Raw genomic sequence first — 21,412 nt, forward strand, 5'->3', positions numbered from 1 at the left:
TTTCATGGTAGCAGAAGCCTAGATTTGTTGCTTCAGGCATTTTTCCCAGCTTCTTGTTTTCCATTTCACAGAATATCTTACAGTTGTACAAGTGTATGTATTTTTCTCATGGTCATGGAGCAAGGCATGTGATAATCTATAGATTCACTTGATCTATGGTTCAGAGGCCTTGAGAGGGAGGAACCAGTATTCTCTTTTCTGGTCAATTTACAGTTTTTCTCTCCCACTCACCAAAAAAAATCTTAAAATCTATATAGATATATCTCCTAAGACTGTAGCTAAAATACCACTATAATCAATTGACTTACAAGGTCACAACTGATGCAGATTTTCTGGAGGAGAGCTAAGCAAGCTCTCTACCTGCCTGCCAAATGGCTAATGCAAAAGCATGATGTAAGGAAACTATTTGTGCAAGGGTTGTCCAAATTCTTTCCATTGTGAATTAACCATTTCTAGTTTTCATAAAGGAAGACACTGAAATTATCTAAAAGGCTGACACCTGCATTTCACAGTATGCATTGCCATTTCAGGGACTAGCATATTTGAAGTTTTATTTCAGAAGAGCAGTTCTGTCATCTTTCACAACCTGCATTCAGTTTTCTAAAGCGCTGTGTGATGCAAAGTGATCCTAAGTAAACCTATTTTTAATTTTGTCTGTATAGAATGGTAGCAACCTTAGGATCTTGAAAACGTATCTAATATATTATATCAGTACTAAAGAGATGCTTAAATGTTTTTGTACTGGATGCTGCAGAAGATGAAGTGTGTTCAGATGTTTGTTGTTGCAGCTGCTGCTTCTCTACTAATGCTGTCATACTACAACTGCTTTCCAAGATTTTTGAAAGCTAATACAAAGACTTAGGCTCTTAGTTCCATATAACTTTTTTTTTTTAAGTGCAGGAAGATTCCCCTGAAAAAACATGAAAAACTTAATCATAATGTTTTTTATTATTTGCGACACATAAAGGAAGAGTAAGCAAGAAAAGGTAAAGTAAACTGTACATCATAAAAAAAAAAAAATAGCCCTCCAGCAATCCCCCAGACCTTACACAGAATTTTTCTGGGTTATTGTTTTTAATTGTATGCTCCAGTTGCTACTGTTTTTCCCCATTCTCTGTGTATTCTACTCCTTAATAGGTCTTTGAGCTGAAATTGTTGCGATGATATCTGATGGCATTATAGAAGTGCTAAACCCACTACTTTTTATGAAGAAAAAGTGAATTTTAAAGAAAAGTCACTGATGCTAAGATGAGTGAAGGTGTGGCGATGGAATGATGATCTGATTGTTGCAGATGTTGATACTTTGAACTTGCATGTTCATTAACAAATAATTATATGGCTGAAAGGCTGTTGAGGCAGGCAAATTGCACCTATTCACCTAGACACTGTGTAAACACGACTACATTCAGGTATTCATAAAATAGCTGCAAATGAGGGCAACTTTCAAATTTCTTGAAAATGCTTGTACTGGTGCTTTCACGGGCTCTTCATATATTTTTCTCCGTTATAGTGTACATGGGAGAGAGGTATCACAGAATGCAGACTAAGGAACCAGCAGTACAGTATATTATGCTCCTAGAGAGAACTTTTATTTTCTCTCTTTCGCTTTTCTAAGAGCTAATTCTGGGTCTGAATGATGTCAGATGTAGTGATGTCTGAATAACTGTAATGTACAAGAAAGGAAAAATATTTTAACAGAGGGAGCTAGGGTATGATCTTGTAAGTGGTGTAGTATTTGCAGCCACATTTAGAAGGGAAGCTGAAACCACTTCTGTTGCTACTGTGTTATGTTGTTAAGGAGAGAACTGCATACAAAGGAAAATGTGGCACATGCAAAGAATGGCAATTTGAGTTTACCAAAGAAATTAATAAAAAAACTGTAATTATGCTCATTAATATCCTCCCCTACTGGAAAGCAAAATGTGAAAAGACCAACCGTTACAGAACTAGCACAAACAATTTGCAATTATTAGCAGCCCTGCTCCTGTTGCATAGGGCTGTTCCCTTCAAATGTCCCTCCATGACATTTCTTCTGAACAGATTGTAGCTCTCACTTTGCCTATGACTAATTGCCTAAGAATCACACCACCTAAAATGTAGCTACTTTCACTCAATGTGACAGAACTTTCGTCTTTGCAAGTACTGGATAAAACCATCCAACAAATTAACTATGTCACTATCAGTCTTAATGTATGTCACTTTTAGTTTTCCAGGTAATATAGGCCTTTAATATCAGCCTTACGAAAGAATACATAAGAAAAGGTCAAAGCACTGCACTGCCAGAATTAGATACCTCATCTGAGATCCTACAAATGTTTGCTAAAGCTAGTCTTGTGCTGCCATTTTGATGCTAATTTTTGTTAATATGCAGCTGCTGTCTTCTTCTGTCACTGCAAACTAAAAGCAGTCATTTCCTTATTAAGGTGTATTCTGCTAGCTTTGTGTAATTGGTTAACTTTGTGTAATTGGTTAGATCAAATAATATATTTGATTCTTTAAGCTTTGAATTAGGAATGGTATCTATGAATGGTGCCATTATGAAATACATTTGTGATTTTCACTGTTCCCTTGCATGCAGAAGACTTTATATAATTCACCAGAACAACTTTGGGCTAGGAAAGCATCACTTCTTCCATTTGGCTTTTGTGGAGAACTTGCCTGATAAAAATTATGGTATTGACTAAATAAATATTCCAAACAGCAAAGCACTGATAACCTCTCTGCTGGGTATGTGTGGATGGTGCCAGGGAGTGCCACCGGAAGAGATGAAAAGAGTTGTTTCATACTCTTCTGACAAAGAGAAAAATTGATGAAAGGGAACTCACTGAATTATTGAAATAGGTTTCTCCTGCTCTTTGCCTGATTCCAGGACCATCCATTCAACCTCAATGAGGTTTACTTAATGTGTTCTGCCAACAAATGTAATTAGGCTAATAATAGTTTAGGTGGTAGCACCTAAAGGTAGAGGAAAGACTGACACGTGATAGCCAGCAGAGACTGCTGGTGTTGCACAAAATAATTGTTTTATTTCAAAACATAAGAAAAAGCAAAACAAAACCTGTAAATCCTGCTAAGAACTATGATGACAGCAAGTTATTTAGAAACTCTTGGTCTGGACTGTCTGTGCACATCATTCAATGTCTTTAACTATAATGATGACACAAGGTGTTTTATAAGCCCTTTGTTTCAGTCTTAGCCCAGAAGCAACCTGTGGTGGGTTGGAGAGGGGAAGGACTAGAGGGAATGCGGGCAATAGTAGGAACATTTATTTTAGGTGGTGGAACATGCTGAAGATATAAGAGCAAGTTAAATAGATGGCCATAGTAACTGCAGCTGTGAGTAATAAAAGATCTTTTCACAGACTCTCTGGAAATTGCAAGAGCTTTCCTTTCCCTGGCAATCATTTGGGTGCTACTCTTGGGATGCACCTGTCAATTTATGAAACATGTTACCAAAAGTATGTGATCAGCCAAAGGAAAAATTCATTGTAAAAGCATTGGACTGAAGAGGACTACTAAAAATCACAATGGGATGGCAGAAAAGTCAAAACATATTTATTAAGGATAATAACACTACCATCTTCTGTTCTGTTCTCTCATCAATTCCTTGTGAAATTTTTTCCTCCAAAATTTGGATATGTAGTATCTCAACTACTTAGGGAAGAGCAGGTGGTTGTAAGAAAGCCATTGCTGATCAGTCCACAGAACACATCTGCTGCAGGCTCTACTTCAGTGTGCTCCAAGACAGATGTCTGAAAGAATGTATGTCTTCTCGCCGCTCTCTCTGCCTTCATTCCACTGAAAAAAGATAGACAGTTACAACAGATGCTGGTACAGCTTCAGACAATTCCTGTGTTAGAGACAATGTTAGTTTATTGCCAAAAACAGATTTACTAGCTCAATGCTCTCCAGTAAAGGAAGTAAGCTGCTGTAAAGGTAATAGCTTTAATTATTCTTCTATTCAAGACAGGAGAATGCCATGAGGTATTACACTTAGGAGGGTGGTCAGAAGTCAGAGTTCTCAGAAATTCTGAGTTGGATTCCAGTTATTTTAATTTACTTCTAGGTTCTAGGACTATAGATCTGTTTTGAAACTTAAAGTTTAGATGAAAGTTTTAAAAAGAACATTCAACTTGCTTAATTAAAACGCAAAAAAAATCAGCTCCCTGCTTAAAATGGAGAGCAATCCTATGCAATCTGCAGTGCAGTTCACTTATTCTTTCCTTGTTCCATTTGATTAATGAAAGCAATGTATTTTCTCTCCTTCTGCCAGTGATTAATACTTCTCCGTGCTTCTTTGTTTTTGGTGGCAGATTGCTGGGGGAGAGATTCCACAGCAAATTGGTTTTGATATCAAGTTTTAAATAAACTTTGCCAGCCTGCTTGTTTTGTGAAAAATACTTCTCAGTCTCCAGTAGTGTACAGCCTGGACTGTATCTGCTCTGTCTCTGTTACAGAGAAGGTGAGTTTAGGAGAGCACCTTTCAAAGCTCGCTCCCATCGCTATTGCTGATAGTGCAAGGTGAAAGAGAACAGCTTGGCTGCTGCTTCCTTCCCCATGTCTGTGGGGTAGGCTTGTGAGGGCAGCAGGACTAGCAGGCAGGGACTGAATCATAGTTACACGCTGGCTTCAGTAACCACAATTTGTTCTTCCAGGTACATGGCTTGAGTTGTAGCCCTAATGGGTGTTTCAGTGGAGAGGTAATACTTTGAAGCCATTGCTGTTAGTGACACAGACAAAAGTTGCTCCCTGGATTCTCCTTGGAGAAGCACTGCTTCCAGTACTGACTAGGTATAATTCATATCACCTAGACCTTGGTGGTGAGGCAGGGCCTATTTTAAAATAGTATTTTGGACTACAGTCTACACCAGTGATTCACACCGTGCCAAGGATGTTCCTGAACATGGGAATGCAACATCCATTCATTTCCACTGCTGTGGCTGTCTCTGGATGACTTCTGGCCAAAGCTGAATCTCCCAGACATCCCTGGGCAGAGGCTGGAGTTCAATGTGAGCCAAGGAGCAGCAGGCGGCTCATGTGCAGCTGACCTGTGTCAGAAGATAAGAGACTTTAATAATATGGATGAGGACTGCTGTGCACATGTTGGCCTCCACACTGCAGGAAGGTACATTCAAGGCAAATTCATTTTACTGTAGTCTATCTCACAAAGCCTTTTTCTCTAGCGTGCTTTTAGCTTTTAAGGAATTGCTTTCAATTCTTTGGTTTTTACTGGTGGTAAACTCAACTGATGCTCGATTTCTGCTCATGCATTAAGGTTAACTACATATATATTTTTGGTTGTTTGTTTTTACTTAAAAGTTGGGAAATGCATACTGAAGCATGTGCAGATGTAAAACTGGTGGCAGCTTGCCAGTGTAGCCTTTGATGTTGCCAAGCATGAGAGGCTTATGGATAGGAAAATACAGCTTTTCTTCTATATGTGTGATCAAACCACCACATGCATGTTTTATTCCTTACCTTAAAAGCAATGTTTTACATTGCACCCTACAAAATAAAAATGTACCTATCAAAACAAAATCTAACACCCTGCCTCATGTATAACCTTCAAGTTAGAGTCAAAATAGATGTGTTATTTTAGTAGGGCTGCTGAGACCACAATCTGCAAAAATTCCTCTTTGCATTTGACTGTGAGCTCCACCCTTTAAAACAAACACTTTGTCCTGGTTTCAAATTGAATTTTTCACTACATGAGTCTCATTAATTAAATGGCAAGAATAGCTTCAGCCCGTGACCTGTTCTTCCCCCTGCAGCTCCTTGTGCGAGGACCCTTTCAGTCGTAGCTGGTGAAAGATGTTTTTCTTCTGCCTGGCTGAGGAGAAATCTATACAACGGAAAGGACACCTCAGCATCCATCCAAACTCAGTTGTCACAAGAGTTGCTTAAAATAACTTGAAAATTAAATAGTTTCTACTCATCATCTCCTTTCCTTCCAGACACATTTTTGTCAGCTGCGTTTGCCCAAGAATCCAAAATTCAGACACTGTGTGACATTTCCCTACCTTCCGCCTTCCCTTTCCACAGGCCTTTTACCCCCAGCTGTTGCCGTTGCTGCCAGCTCCGTTCAATTAACCTCAACAGGAATGCAGTCATCCCTCGGCGGTTAATCCTGTTCAGGATTAATGAACTGTGCTTTAAACCAAGGGAACTGCTAGTAAAAACGAGGTATAATTTCATTAGAAAATTGTGTACTGCTAATTAATGAAGAAGGTCATTTTAGGACTTGGCAGAACTGAGTTAACTGAAGAAAAAAAAATCCATAGAGCAAATATGTGAAGTTTGCTACTTTCTCTTTGCTCTCGCTTTCTCTGTGGACACCTTTTGACTCCAAACATCCTATTTTCTGTCTCCCTTCCCTCAGGTCACCACCAAGGCATGTCACTGGGAAGTGTGGAGTAAGGCAGCAGTAAAATGAGGCCACTTGTGGAGCCACTTGTTTCTTCATCCTTTGTTTTTGGGTGATGAACACTGTGTATAATGTGATTTATTTAAGTGTTAAAAAACAGGGACTGGTCAAAATACTGAGATCATTGCTTCTCCAGTTACAAACCAAGAAAATTCCTGGTATCTGGCTTTCATGCTGGTCCTGGGAAAGTTTTCAGTCCTTCGGTTTCTCAGAAGTGCTTGCTCCGTACATTTGAGCAAAGGCTTGGGTGATACTTAGGGTACATTCAGCCTTTCACTTTCTGGATATCAAAAGCAGTCATGATGGACACCTAGACAAAGCAAAGTAACAAGGAACTTTAACAAGAAAGTGACTGACAAGCCAGGGCAGTGGCAGGGGAAGGAAAACAGATCAAAAAAGGCAGCTTGTAAAAAATTTGCAAGTTCTGTTCCTGTTTGGTGATACACAGCTTTGTTTATTACCTCAGAGCTCTTGACTCTTCCATTGTGGCATATTAATTAGTATCTGTCCCGTAAAAGATCAGGTAAATGTCATGATTTCCAGTATTTTGTGTTGATTTTCACTTAAAGTGATGAATTACACAACTGTCATTCAGGTACTTCAGTCTTTTATACCAAAAAAATTATGACATGCGGTACTTCACTCTCTAAACTATGCTGTTGCAATTGCTTTTTTTTCTTACCAGAAAACTACATGGGTTCTTCTAAGTTCTAAAAATATACTTTTGACTCTCCAAGTAAATGATATACATTCTGGGAAGTATATATCTATAAAAAATAGATTGAATCCAGGTTTGGAATGTAAAACTAAGTTTAATGGCTGAAATTTTCATAATACGATACCAAAAGAATCTTCTGTACAATATATTGCAATGGGCCAAATACCTAACAACCACAAAACATGCAAGTTTGTATTCGGTACATATAAAGGAGGAGGAGTTGATACATTTGAGTCAAAGTTCCCCAAAGTGTTTTGTTTAAGTGCCAGAGCCAGCCAATGTGCTAGCACACATGCTTATGTTTTAGCATATGAATACAGAAAGTCAGCCAAGCATGAAAAGAAAGTCAGTTGCAGTTATTTTTGGGATGGTACTTTGTTTTTTATATACTCCACTGTTATATTTATAGATTCAGAAGAAATTACGTCTTATCTTCAAATGTAATTACCACAGAGGACATGGAAAATGGGATTTTCAAAGCAGCCCAAGGAAACCGAGGACTCACTTCTTAGTAGGCAGGAAAATAATATGCAGTCTCTTTTGAACGTGGCAGTATTAAACACCTGTGCGGGAGCATTCTGTTACTTGATGCAGGTTTGCTATAAGCGATCCAGCTGACAATGTTTTTGCAACACTAAGAGGTCTTACAGCATAGAGAAATATTTCATATTAAGTTCTGTTTGTCATGAGAAAGAATTTGCTTTGTAGTTTCTGCAGGGTGAGGCAGGGAGAGGGCTGTTTGGATTTTTTGGGGTTTTCCTGGACAGCATTATGGGCCAAAAGCTCAATCCTTTTATGTGAAAGGCAAATCTTGGTTTAAATGAGACCAGAATGCATGCATATGTACTAAATCAGGTATTTTCAAATGCATGCCACTTGAGATTGCAGAAGAAAAAACACACTCACAAAGAGTGATTTGTTTGAAGTCAGAGCACTTTTCTCTCTGTGGATCCATTTATAGTTTCAGGATAAGGAATTCTTATGTTTAGTAGCAGGAACTGATGAGTAAGACTTTCACAAACTCGGAAGAAAAACATGAGTTGTAATTTTCTGTTTCTTCAGCCTAAAGAAAATTCAGGAGTCTTGTAGCTGGGATATAAAATCAGTCCTGCTTACTTAGGAGGACCTTAATCACAGACTTCCAGTTTTCCACTTGAACTGTGGTATCTGTAGTACCCAAAGGAGTCAGTTCTCACAGAACTTTTTTCATCACCTTTTTGTTCTGGTTAAAATATATCTTTGATTTTGCCAGTGACCAAGATTAGATTTTAATGTAATATTTTTGTATTTTTAATTTCTCTTCTGTTGCTATATTAAGACCAGCAACACAAATGGATTATTGTGAATCCTGAAGTGTTCCCTTTTTTTGCTGCTGGAGTCCAGTTCCATACAATATTAGCAATCAGCTTCTATGCCAAAGCCAAGCAGTGACAGTTGCAATAATGAATATTTGCTGCAGGCCACTGGTATGAAAATAGCACAGTGCTGCAAGCCTGCGTCACCAGAAACAAATCTGCCATGTGACTGTGACTGAATTTCAGCTCGCTTTTAGATCATTTATTAGTGAGACAGTTCTTAAAGCGCTATCATAATATAGTGTTAAGAAATGCTGATTCAGTCTTCAAGGCATCAGTTCCAATGCCTTCCTACTCCTTTTTGATGTTCTGTTGGGTTGGTTTAATCCCTCGTACCTTTAAAGCTGTACCTCGTATTTAGGGCACTGAGCTGTGTACAGGCAGCAACACTGTAATATATTCAGAGAGACCTATGCTGGTTAGTTCAGAAGTTCCAGGGAGAAGAGGATTTGAATTCCCTCTTTGTAAGCTTATTTGACAGCTTTTAGAATGTTTCCTCCTTAATTCCTGCTGATAATTCTGAAGTTTATATGAGGAGGAGCAGCTTTGCATGTTTAAATGTGTCATGGCTCTTACATGGTGAACTTGTATATGTTTTGATGTCATTTGCATTAGTGGAATATACGATGTATTAATACAGGGCACCTTTTGAAAGTGCAGAATATATGCACTGAACTGATGGGTTTTTTTAGTTGAAGAATATGCTGATGGCATTTACCAACTTTAGTTCAATTTTTATATAGAGTGCTGCTTTCACACATGCATATCAAAATGCCCTCAAAAGGACTAGCAACATTTATTGTATTTTCTTTTCACTTTAGAATTATTACATAGTGAAATACTAGATCAGCATAGATGTAGGAGGCCAGATGTTTGAAGCAGAGTAAAATCTGAAGTTACTTCAGCTTTTTTTGTTGTTCATTGCCTCAGGTTTTCCTATGGAAAATAAAGAAATTATGATCTATATTTTCTTTAAGACAAGATACTGAAACTTGCACCACAAAGCTGGTAATGGTGATTGATGTAGATATCTAATTTCCTGTGAGATTAGAATGAGCACCAACCTTGCCATCAATCCTGAGAGAACGTTAGCGTCTTATTTTTCTTTTCCTTCCCTCTCCCTGATACCATCTACAATCTGCCTTCCTTTTCACCACAAAAGTACATTGGTTACACCTACTACTGTACAGTGGTACCAGGATGGAGAAACTGAAGTTTCAAAACCAGCGTTAGGTACTGATGGGATTGGGCTTTTGGGGAAAATAATTTCACGGTAGCAACTTTCAATTGAAGGAAAGTCAACATTGACACAGATTCTCTGGGATGGGAAAGGAGTGACCAGTTAAATATATAATCTTGTGGACAGTTCTACAAAGGCTTCATTTAGGCATCAGGTTCCCATCAAAAGGCCTAGTATATCAAAACAGGGTTTTTCTTTTGAAACCTTATTGTTGGTCTGTAGACAAAAATAAATAAGAACAGAAGTTTCATCAAGGTAACACCATTCCTTCTGTAGCAGTATTTGACATCCCCTATACCTTCAGGATAAAACCACCTTCAGACTCACTCTCAGGAAAAAAAAAAACCAACAACAAACTCTGATTAGACCTGGAGCGGGACCTCATTTTTTGCTATATGCTTTAACACCTGGCAATATGTAGAATATTCACACGACAAACCGTGCTTTCTTGATTTTATGAACAATAATTTTTAAAAACCTTCTGAGAGAATATGCATAAACATTACAAAATACACAATGTATAGAAATTAATAGGGCTTGACAGGTCCTATTCCCACTGACTGAAAGGGGATCATACCCAGGCTGCCTGTGCAGATACCTGTTCATCCGGTTTCCAGTCCTCCGGTAGGCAATATTTCTGCATCTCTGTAGGTAGGCTATTCTGAGGCTCTGCAAGCTTTAATATTAGAAAGAATTTCCTGATGTCTAATCTAAGTCTTTCTTGATGTAATTCAATAGTCCTTGTCCTATTTGGACAGATCAGGGAGAAGAGTTTATTCTCTTTTTTTAGCTACCTTCTACAGATATGAAAAATGTTGTCAGTGTTTACCCTTCATCTTCTGTATTCACAGTCCATGTTTTCTAAACCTCTGATTTTGTTTGGCTTCCTCCCTCGCAACCTCTCTCTTGCTGGTTTGCATTTGTATTGCTGCTGGATTAACAAAGAAGGAATTAATTGTTAATTTTTGATGTTGCAGTCCCCAGGCTGGACATAGGACCTCCAGTGCTGATTAGAGGGGGAAAAAAAAATCTTCATCAACCTCACTTTGCACTTGCAGTATGTTGGGGACCTGTTTCATAACATGATGATATGAGCTCGTTGTTCATCTTGTTATCTACTACTGAAATCCTTTTCTGAAAAGCAAGCAAACAAACAGACAAACAAACCAACACCAAATCAAACAAACAAAACAACCTCCCCAAAATGCAGTACTGAAAAGCATCTAATTTTCTAGACTGTTTCTCCAATGCATTGAAATTGTTTTGAATAATGTCTGTCAGTGTGTTTGCACTTGCTCCCAGTTTGCTATTGTCTGCTAATTTTATTAGGCATGTTCTTCATTAATGAAGTTGTTGAACAGTACTGGTCTGAAACATACCTTTGCAGCATCGGTTAATTGTGTCCCTCCTGCATCACTGCACATACTGAGATCTGCAAGTGAAATAATTGTTGTTTTGCCTATTCTGATAAATGGCAATGAATAAAGCATGGTACAAGTAGAGGACCGCTAACACCAAGGGATGTATGAAACCCAAATGAGCTGGCTAGGTTGGAAAGTACCCGGTTCCAGGAAAGTAAAGTAACTAAGTTCTCAGTAAAGTAACAAAGATTTCTTACAGAGGAATCTGCTACTCAGTAGGCTTAGTATGACAAAAATACAACACTGCAAACGGCAGAACAGCTCCTGTCCTTTCTTTCCTTCTCCTGTCCCTTACTTGCCATCTCCTCCATTGGCTCAGTGCTGGATCTTACTGTCCTCTACCCTCCTAAGTACTTAATTATCAAATGATACTGCTATATCCAACTGTCGTGTATGTTATTCAAACCACAATATCATTGTGTATTTTCTTTCTCTTGGATTTGAGAACTACAGAAAAAGCACAAAGTTCTTAGATGCAAGCACTGGGTTTCCAAATAATATTAGGTATACAACATCCTTACAGTTTTTCCAAACATTCCACTGATACACAGAACGGAAAACTTATTAGTGTTTGCGTAGGTTTCTGATATAGAATGTTGTATAGTCGATTACTGTTATTTGTATATATTGTTATTATGTAATAATGAATAATAATAATGTATGGATAAATACGTACTGTGTATTAATAATTAACTTTATTAATTTAATATTTGTTTTGGCTTAATATCAAGTGAAATATTAATTTCACATTTTAATTTATCAGATATCAAGAACAGACAATTGTTTTAATTTTAATTTTATCAATACAGAATGTTAAAACTTTAGTTTGGCTACTCAATCATTGTAAGTATTATGCGGTACTATGGCAGTTTGTGCATCTGATGTGCTGTTTATAAATTTTAACTGCCTATTGTACTGGTAATTTCCATGACCTCTTTTAGGGGATTATCTTTCAGTTGTACAGTACAGTCTTAATGACCTGTCTTTTCAGCTTATGAATTCTGTATTTACTGGGTGTTAGCAGAATACAGGAGGCAGAATGTGGCATTTTGATACATGGGAGTACTGTATTTTGTAACCACATGAAATACAAAGAATAAGGTCACATTTAGTTCATTACCATTAGTCAAACCATCACCAGCACAATCTGGCTTTCTGTGTGGTTACAGCATTAGGATGCAAACAAGCAAATGCCAAAGGTCATAACCTTATTTTTTTGGTTTTGTTTCCTTCCATCTTCTCTATTTGCCCACAGACGTTACCACAGGGACACCAGCAATATCAACGACGACAACCGTGGAGATCAGGAAGAGCAGCGTTATGACAACTGAGATCACCTCTAAAGTGGAGAAAATCCCCACGACAGCCACTAGCAGCACCACATGCCCTTCCGTTGAGACTGAGGAAGAAAAAGCAAAAAGACTGCTGTACTGTTCACTATGCAAAGTTGCTGTCAACTCTGCCTCGCAGCTGGAGGCGCACAACAGTGGTGAGATGGAGCAGTGCTTGCTTTCTTCCTTTTTTTCCTTCTGTCTCAAGAGCTCTGCAATTATCTTCCCCTGAATAGATTAGATCTCTTGCAGCAGGGGACAAAGAGGTGGCAGAAAACTGGCAATTACATGGAATTCATTAACTAGTGAAGAATAAAAATGACAGGCAAAGAGGCTTTCATAAAGGGAGGAAGAAAGGAATTTTATTGCATGCAAGTTACCCATTTTTGTACATTTTAGCTTTTGCAGCTTCCAAACGTTATAGAGCTAAATGACAGCTCATGCTTCATTACCTTTGGTGTTCAGAGTTTGCATAGTTTTGTTTGTGCCAGCTAGCAAACTGAATATGAATACCATTAGTTTTGTTTGAAATCTAACAAATTAAGGCTGAAAGAGGGACCATCAGTCAGTCAGAGTTCAATGACGAGAGTTAGAATTTTTAGCTCCATATTGCCTGTTAATAACTTGTTAAAATTATGTATATTTTCCTTTTGTTTTCATCAACTGAGAGCAACCGCTGCATGAGGGTTGAATGGGTAATTGCCTACCTCCCTCTTTCTTAATTTTTGAATGCTTTCTTGTTATTAGTGCTAGTAGCATCAGTATGTTCTAGTAGTAGAAAGCCATCATTCACAGTCACTATTTTAAGCACCTTATTGATTGGCTGTGTGGTGAGCGGGGTTAGAAGATCTTGGGATTCTAATATGGCAGCAATGACCACTTATAACCATCTCACAGAAAAAAAGCCTGATTTTGGATGTCAGGGGTTACCTCCCAGCACTGTAAACAGAGTTAAGAGACAGACCTTAGGTTTGAAACTTAGAGGCAGTGATGATATACCTGCAGCAAAATGATCAATGGTTTTATGATGTAATAAAAAAAAGAGGTAACTTTGGGACATCTAGAGAATCCACTTAAAAAGAAAATGTCAATTTGTTGGTATTTATGAGAAACAAAGCCTGATCAGTTTTGAATGCTGTGTTTGCATGCCATATCTTCAAATGGTGATAATTCAAATTCATAAAGCTGTACCCATTGAACCTATTTAGCTTCATACGAAGGTTAGACTCTAAACATTTTTCTGATAAAGATGAGAGCCAAAACGTTATTCTGAATATTTAAACACAACCATCCAAGGTTTTGCTGTCTATGCTGATAAACTGTGTGTGTACTCACACACATGCATGCTTGTAGAAGTGTTCCAGTGGATGGATATGGCAATTATCAGTGGAACACTAGTTCTGGGCATGGTGGTGGTCCAGCAGTATCACACACTACCTACATGGAGGTCAACACTGTAAGAAATTGTTTGGTCTGAATAAAATTAAAGCGACAGGACACTATTGTTTTCTATCTGATCTTCACTTTAATAAAAAATGCAAGTGCGTTTTTCTCACATATATATTTCTCACATATTTTGGTTTCTGTCCAGGCCATTAAGGATCCATAGGTTGCTGCCAGGAACCTCTGCCCCTTTTTGATTTGGAGACTAATTAGTTAATTACAGATTTAGGTGTAAGCTACCTAGGACATATTGTTTATCAATCCACGCAGGAGGACTACAGATCAAAGCCAACTACATCTTTAATAGCTAAATTACCCTTCTTTTGCAACTACTATTCAGGCCTTATTAGCAGCAGGAGTTAATGAGAAAAGTCACACCTATTTAACTTCACATCAGGATACCTGATTGTGCCAGTATTTACTGATGTGGCTGCTTTGTTCTAGTGCATTACCTACAGGTACATAATATAATAATTAAATATCAGATGTAAAATACTGTTACATTGCTATGAATCTGATACAGACAAACACAGGCATATCCCAAGGATAGCACATGGCAACAAGGTGAAGCTCATATGATTTTCTTTTAAAAAGAAAATAAAACAATGAATGCAACCAAATTGCCAAAGTTTTTTCTGTTTCCCATTTCTAACGTTTCCAGGGACTAAGCACAAAACTATGCTGGAAGCTCGGAATGGAAGTGGAACCATAAAAGCCTTTCCCCGGGCAGGCGTAAAAGGCAAAGGACCTGTGAATAAAGGAAACACAGGCCTTCAGAACAAAACATTTCACTGTGAAATATGTGATGTGCACGTAAACTCTGAGACACAACTGAAACAGGTACTTGGCTAGCTTGCAGAGTGTGAATCCTTGGCTGTTCTTTGTGTTCATGGTGGTAAAGTACCAACACAATCAGCATGTGTCAGTCTGACAGTTTGTATCCAAATGAAGCTTACAGGTTTTGCTCTTTGTATTTGATGATCATGCTGTATGTTTTGTTTTGCCTGTGATTTTTCCCAACAATATGTTTTCTCAAGAGCTCCTGATTATATATATTGCTTAAAGAATTAGAGAAGCTGTAAGCTGCAACCTGTTACAACTGTCTTTAGACGACTATAATTGTCATAAGGTAATAAACCCTGACATTTAGTGTATTGCATTATATTTGCCTTTACAAAGATGTGGAGGTAAGTGCAGCCAGTACTTTCAGAGAACACTGAATAACCTGCTTAGAAATGTGGGGTGGAGAGGATTCATAAGATGTTTTTATCAGTGTTATTCTGTAACTGAGAAGCATGACCTCTAAATTGCAGTTACACTAAGTTATGTTCAGTCCTTCTTCAGATGAAGAAAGCCTTTGTTCTGAAAAACAGTTTAATTCCATCTGCCTTTTGGAATTAAATACTCATTAAGGAACTTTACAAGAATGAAGATAAATTCAGTAATGGAGAATAGAAATACTTGTCTTGTGCTTTCAGGAAAAAAATGTCCAGTTTGTCTCTTTTTGAGAGAACTCTTAAGAATGAAAATCAAAGTAAAAATATAGTTCTGAAAAAGGCCCGTTACATCTAATACTGCAATAAAGTCTGTGTACAAGGATTCTTGTAAAGTCTTGTAGATTTTATGAAGAAGATAATGGATTTTGTGGTGTTTTTTTCACTGTCACTTAGCTTGAGATGTAACCATCTTTCAACTGAAATCTTGAAAGGATCTCCAAGCTTTTTAGGGATTTAAACAGGTTTTTTGACCTGTTTCCCCCCCCGTGAATAGGAGATGCTCTACTATCTAATATTCTTCCAAAACTTTCTATCACCAGTGGATTGAATTTGATGGTGCTTTATAGAGATAGGGAGGAATTTTTCAAAGGCTTTGACCTGATTCAGGTCCTGTTGAAGCTAAAAAAGGTGAGAAAATCATTGACTACAGTGGAAGCAAGAGTTGAACTGAGCACTGCTGAAAATCACAGTCCCGATATATGATGCACAGAGGATTGTTGAAATTGGAACAGACCCTATTCCCATCCATTTTTTAATTAGTCAAAGTAATGCTGTTGTGTAGAGCAGTAGCTTTCAGTATTGGAGCACCCGTGTATAAAGCAGAACCTGAAATGAACTATGAAGAAACTATCACTCTTCTTTTTCTTTTTTTCCCCAAATATATTTTAACAGCACATAAGCAGTAGAAGGCACAAAGACAGAGCTGCTGGGAAGCCGCCTAAACCTAAATACAGCCCTTACAACAAACTCCAAAAGGGAACACATCCTCTAGGGGTAAGCCGATCACCTTTTTATTTTACTTTTATTTTAACCCTGCTGAGTACGGTTTTTAGAAAATGTAAGTGGAAAAATGTTTAAAATGAGAAGAATAGTGTAAGCAATGGGAGTATGCAAGTGTCTGAGTGAGCCCATGGAAGCCCACAAGGGACTTTTTAGATACTTTGGTGATCCTCATTTTTGTGACTACTCTGAATAACCTCAGAAAAATAAGCTTGTTTCAAAGGTCATTATAGAGCAAGAGACGAAAGAAACATCCTAATGGCAAACAGGATTTTTCCAGTTTTCACCAAGGACAATAGTGATGATATATATATATAGTTTGCTATGTAAAACTCTATAAAACCTTTATTCTATCCTTATTTAGAAAATTATTCAGATAACAGTCAAAACAATTTAAAAAAATCAATCTCTCATTCCATTCTGCTCAGTTTCAGGATGGTTCTGGTCACATTTTCGACTGCCAGGATAAACTATCTGAAGCACAGTTCTTACTCACTTCAAAACCTGAGAAAAAGGTTTAGTTTTTAATAAAAAACCCTCTAAGATCCTGCCATTAGTTAAGAAACAGCTTATAGTATGGGTGGGATAGTGAAACATCTGACATTTATCTCCATCAAATAAACTGCATGATTGTTTTATGTGCCGTGGTATTTTTTAAGGGCTTATAGATGGTTTTGGCCAAGGGAGGATGGTAGTTCATTGGCCTTATAGATATAAGCCCTTTATGCCTTGACCATCTTCTCTAATTCAGGCGGAATATGGAGCTTTTTTTCTGTGAAAACCCAGTTGTCTTTAAGTTGAGTTGAAGCTCATTTCTTGGCAACAGAAAATGTGTCCTTGTTGGGACAGCCCTCATGAGGGGTAGGTAAATTCATACGCGGTTTAGTTGGGTAGGAGCTTTCCTAGATGTAGCAGAATGAAGTGCATTGCTCTGGTAGATCCAGTAGTAGAAAAATAGCCCCACAGGGTTTTCCAGTAATCCACCAGGAAGACCAAGATCTCCAATGCTTATAAACTATACTGAAAGGAATAGAAAATATGTAATGAGGTAAGTAGAGTATGGAATCACTAAAGCCTCTCTGACAGGATTATTTTTCCTTTATGAAATTCATTGTTTCCCAGGGGATTAAAATAACTATTACATTACTGTTACTGTTGTGCACAGTTCTCTACATACTAATTTATGTAAGAGTGGTTTCTGAGAGCTCCAGCCAAGGATCAAGGCCATTTAGTTGCTGCATAGACGAATAAAGGCAATGTGTCCTTTCCCTGCTCCCTTGCTCCCAATTGCTCACAATATACAAGTCAGGCCAGAGGCGAGCAAAGAGACAGAGGGGATTTAAGGAGAGAAAGAGTTGGCAATAAATAAACAGATATGCATAGTAGAATGGAGGTTGCACTGAGAAAGGACAAGAGAAGTTCCCCATTTACTCTGTTTGGTTTTGAATAGAAAAAATGCCAAAATTGCTGTCATTTGAAATGCAGAATAGCACAGCAACAAGCCAAAGATGTTCTAATTTTACTTTGAATGTAAATGTTTTTAATGAACCCTAGACTTTTTCTTTATTCCCTGTTAATTTTTCAAGTCGTTTACTGTCCCTTAGTTTACTTCATTGGAAATGTAAGGAATAATGGGTATTTTACTCTTAATGTTGACCTGTGTGTTAATTAGTACTTGCAGAGAGGTTTGAAATGAAGGTGCAAGGTACCGTATATGCTAAATATTACTAGTTTTGCAGCTATCTTGAAATCAGAATCATGTTGATAAATTAACTGAAAAGCTATCTAATTTCATTAGAAGTTCCTGATTCCTCCAAGAATGGCAAGATAGTCCTAGGCATTTAATATAAACTGTCACATAAGATCTTTGTTCTTTGTGTCAAAAAATGTATAAGCATCACCAAATTTTTTTTCTACAGAAGTTGGAAAAAGGCCATACTACCTTTTCGTAGCTTTTCTAGACCAAAAACTTTCCAATGCCAAGTTTTCAATATCATTTGTACTGCTTTGTCTAGTCTTGTTTTGCATGCTTCAGAGAAAGAAGTTTTATGAATTCCCATGGTACTCTTTCAGAGTTTAAGTAAACTTGTAACGTTGGGACTTACTTGGTATTTCTTCAAGACACAAATGTCCAACGTATTGAATAATACACTGGAGAGAAAGAGGTTATCAGGCATTTGATAGTCCAAACTTTCTGCAATAATATAGCTCTAATGAAAAACATCCTTCACTGGGAATTCTAGACAACAATCAGAGCCCTGTTGTTTTGGACTGGAGGGATTTTTTCTATTTTGTACTCAGAATCTTTTTTTTTTTTTTTTTTTGGGGGGGGGTGGTATTTTTTGGGGGGAGCGGTATGTGTTCTTGTCTGTTCTAAACAGCTGAAAAAAAGTATTTACTTAAAAATATAAGGAAGGAGGAGAAAGTCAAACACTCGGCAAGGGAAGAAGACAGCTTGGATCAGTGGGTGTAACACTGATCAAGGAAAAGATTAGGTCATTGCTTTTCATAGGCACCATGCGGAATTTTGTATCTAGCATCCATTACATCCTCTGTTAAGAGAATTACAGAATCTGGTCCCCTCTGAGTATCTCTCCCAGACCTTTAAAGGATCTTGAAGCTGGAAGAGTTGCCAATGGGTATATAGGAAAAGTAAAAATCCTGTTATCCATCTGGTTGGTAAAGAACCAACAGACTCTTGCAATTTGATGATACTTTAACGATGAAACTCACTGGTGGTTCGTGCAAGAGTACTCCTGTCCTTGCTTTCTGACTGTTCTCTCACCAAGATACTGTTGAGTTGAGAATATCAGATTGATATGGTGCAAGTTAATTATCTGAAAGTCCCTTTCAATTCAAGGATGAGAAATTGTGTTTCCCTGTGAGTGAGAAGTGTCCATACTTACACTGAGATGTACCGCGGCATGGTACATATATTCATTTTTCGTATATTCAATACTTTATTCAGGTTTCTGTTCTTTGCAAAGGACCTCAGGTCATGCCAGGACACAGACCCACTGTAAGTCCATCAGAGCCAATAGGAACTTTGCCTTATTAGTGGATGAGGTTTCTATTCTTATCTCAGAGCCATGAAACCCGAACAAAAAAAAGGTATTCAGGCCCCTGGCATCTCATTAGAAACTTGAAATCCCACTGAAATCTGCAGAAATCTACATAGACTACTCTGATGTTCATTTGTATGCATACCAAATGTAAATTCTGTTAAATAATAATGGACCTCTGAGTATTTTCAATCAGTCTGGGAAAATCTTTAGGTTGTTCTTTTTCTTTTTGGAAACTCTGAATGAGGAGTTTTCTAAACTGTATTTGGTAGTGCATAAGACTTATGATTTAAACGTTTTTAAAGCAGAAGCCTCAGTGTCAGTAGCAAAAATACCATGGTTTGGCACCATACTAAGTGATATAGGCATGATTTTTCTCATACAACATTTAAAAATACCTGCCACTTTTTCACAGTCCCTGTAAGAATTAACAGTATCTTAGTGAAAAAAAATCTGAAGACAGAGCAAGATTACATAGAGCAGCATCCATAGAATTCATTGCCTGTTTCAACACATGAAACATAAGAGGTTTTCACAACCAGTGCAAGATAAGCATTGTTTATTTGCTTGTTATTAGAGGCAGGAGTTAATAGAGAGGAGCTAGCTGGAGATCTTAAGTAGAACTTGCATCCAAAACAAAAGTACTTTCTTAATCAGACCAGGTAATAGGATATGTTTTCACTTTGCTGTGGTGTCTAACCTAAAGCTGACCAGATGGAGGTCTTTTAATTGTTGGCTAATTCTTCCATATTTAATTCTTGCAGGGTACATGCAGCTTTACTTTGGTGCAGATTGCTCAGCCCCTCTTTAGGTTTGCTTTGATTTCTAATATATCAAATTACAAGTCTCAGTGATAAGGCATAAACGTTGAAACTGTTTGTCGCCAGCCAAATCCTACTCAGCCTTGTCCAATGTGCAAGATCATATCTACTTTCACAAGCCTGCAGCTCACAGAGTCAATAGCCACTATGAGACCTCTCTTGCTTGATGTTGCACTTACAATCTTAAGTCAAGCTCCCTGTCGTGTAGCTAATATGAACAAATTATGTCTCTCTGTTTGTTTGTTTTCTCTCTTCCCCACAGGTAAAATTAGTATTTTCAAAGGAACCTTCAAAGCCGATGGCTCCACGAATCTTACCAAATCCTCTAGCAGCTGCAGCAGCAGCTGCTGCTGTGGCTGTGAATTCCCCCTTCAGTCTTCGCACAGCCCCGGCAGCCACCCTTTTCCAGACGTCAGCACTTCCTCCAGCACTCCTACGGCCAGCTCCGGGGCCTATACGGACCACCCATACTCCTGTGCTGTTCGCTCCTTACTGAACTCCAAACAGGAATTAATTGTACTGCAATAATTTTTCAAATCAAAACAAACAAACAAACAAAAAAAGAAAATCAAGAACATTGAACTATGCAGTGTTTATTTATAGTTTAAAGTATATATATGAAGAGCCAGGACTTTTGATAGAGAACTGAACAAATTCTGAGGGGGAATGGGCAGTATTTTCTCCGATGAGAACATTCCTCTTGAGTATTGATCGTTTTAGAACTGATCTCCAGCATTGACTTGTAGTGACATATAAAACTTACGAAGCCTTTTGACTGTGCTTTTTGGCACACATTTCCCTGCAATGTCTTTCCTGCTTTATGAAACAACTTACAAATTTGTCTAAAGGGCATTAACTGGTTCCGATGTACATAAAATACTTTATTCTGTAGATTAAAGAAGAAGGAAAAAAAAGAAACACTGTGAATAGTAGTACCCTTACCAATCCTCCTGCCAAATCAGCAGTTACTGGGTATTTATCTGAACAAAAGTAGATACAATAGATGTCTTGTAAAACAGTAGTATTGTGTCTCTATCTATGCCACTAGGTTTCTAACAGAGTTGCAAAAGATAAAATAAACAAATTATGTCACTTTGGTAAGTAGTTTAAAATGGTGACAATAATGTGGAGCTGTTCCTGGTGGGCAGAAATTGGTTTCCTCACCTGTAGAAGAATGGGCGTGAAGATAAACTATGGTTAGGGCAAAGCAGATGATGAGGAAGATTTAGTGGGGAAAATAAATAATATCCAGATGCTGTACACAGATTAGGTCAAACTTTTATTTAACTGAGAACATGTGTACAGTGTGTGTATACTCAAAA

General features: G+C 37.8%; 1 protein-coding gene across 2 annotated transcripts in view; it reads left to right on the top strand.

Moving 5' to 3' along the window:
• ZNF385D (zinc finger protein 385D) overlaps positions 1–21,183 on the top strand; it is a 437,007-nt gene extending 415,824 nt beyond the window's left edge. For both annotated transcript variants that reach the window (XM_037386780.1, XM_037386781.1), the window contains 4 exons: positions 12,413–12,646; positions 14,593–14,771; positions 16,100–16,201; positions 20,353–21,183. In XM_037386780.1, coding sequence (XP_037242677.1) covers positions 12,413–12,646; positions 14,593–14,771; positions 16,100–16,201; positions 20,353–20,586 — 749 coding nt within the window. In that variant the 3' untranslated portion in view covers positions 20,587–21,183. The remainder of the gene's footprint in view (positions 1–12,412; positions 12,647–14,592; positions 14,772–16,099; positions 16,202–20,352) is intronic.
• The last annotated feature ends 229 nt before the right edge of the window (positions 21,184–21,412 follow it).

This window comes from Falco rusticolus, chromosome 4 (assembly GCF_015220075.1).
Source record: "Falco rusticolus isolate bFalRus1 chromosome 4, bFalRus1.pri, whole genome shotgun sequence".
NCBI lineage: Eukaryota > Metazoa > Chordata > Aves > Falconiformes > Falconidae > Falco > Falco rusticolus.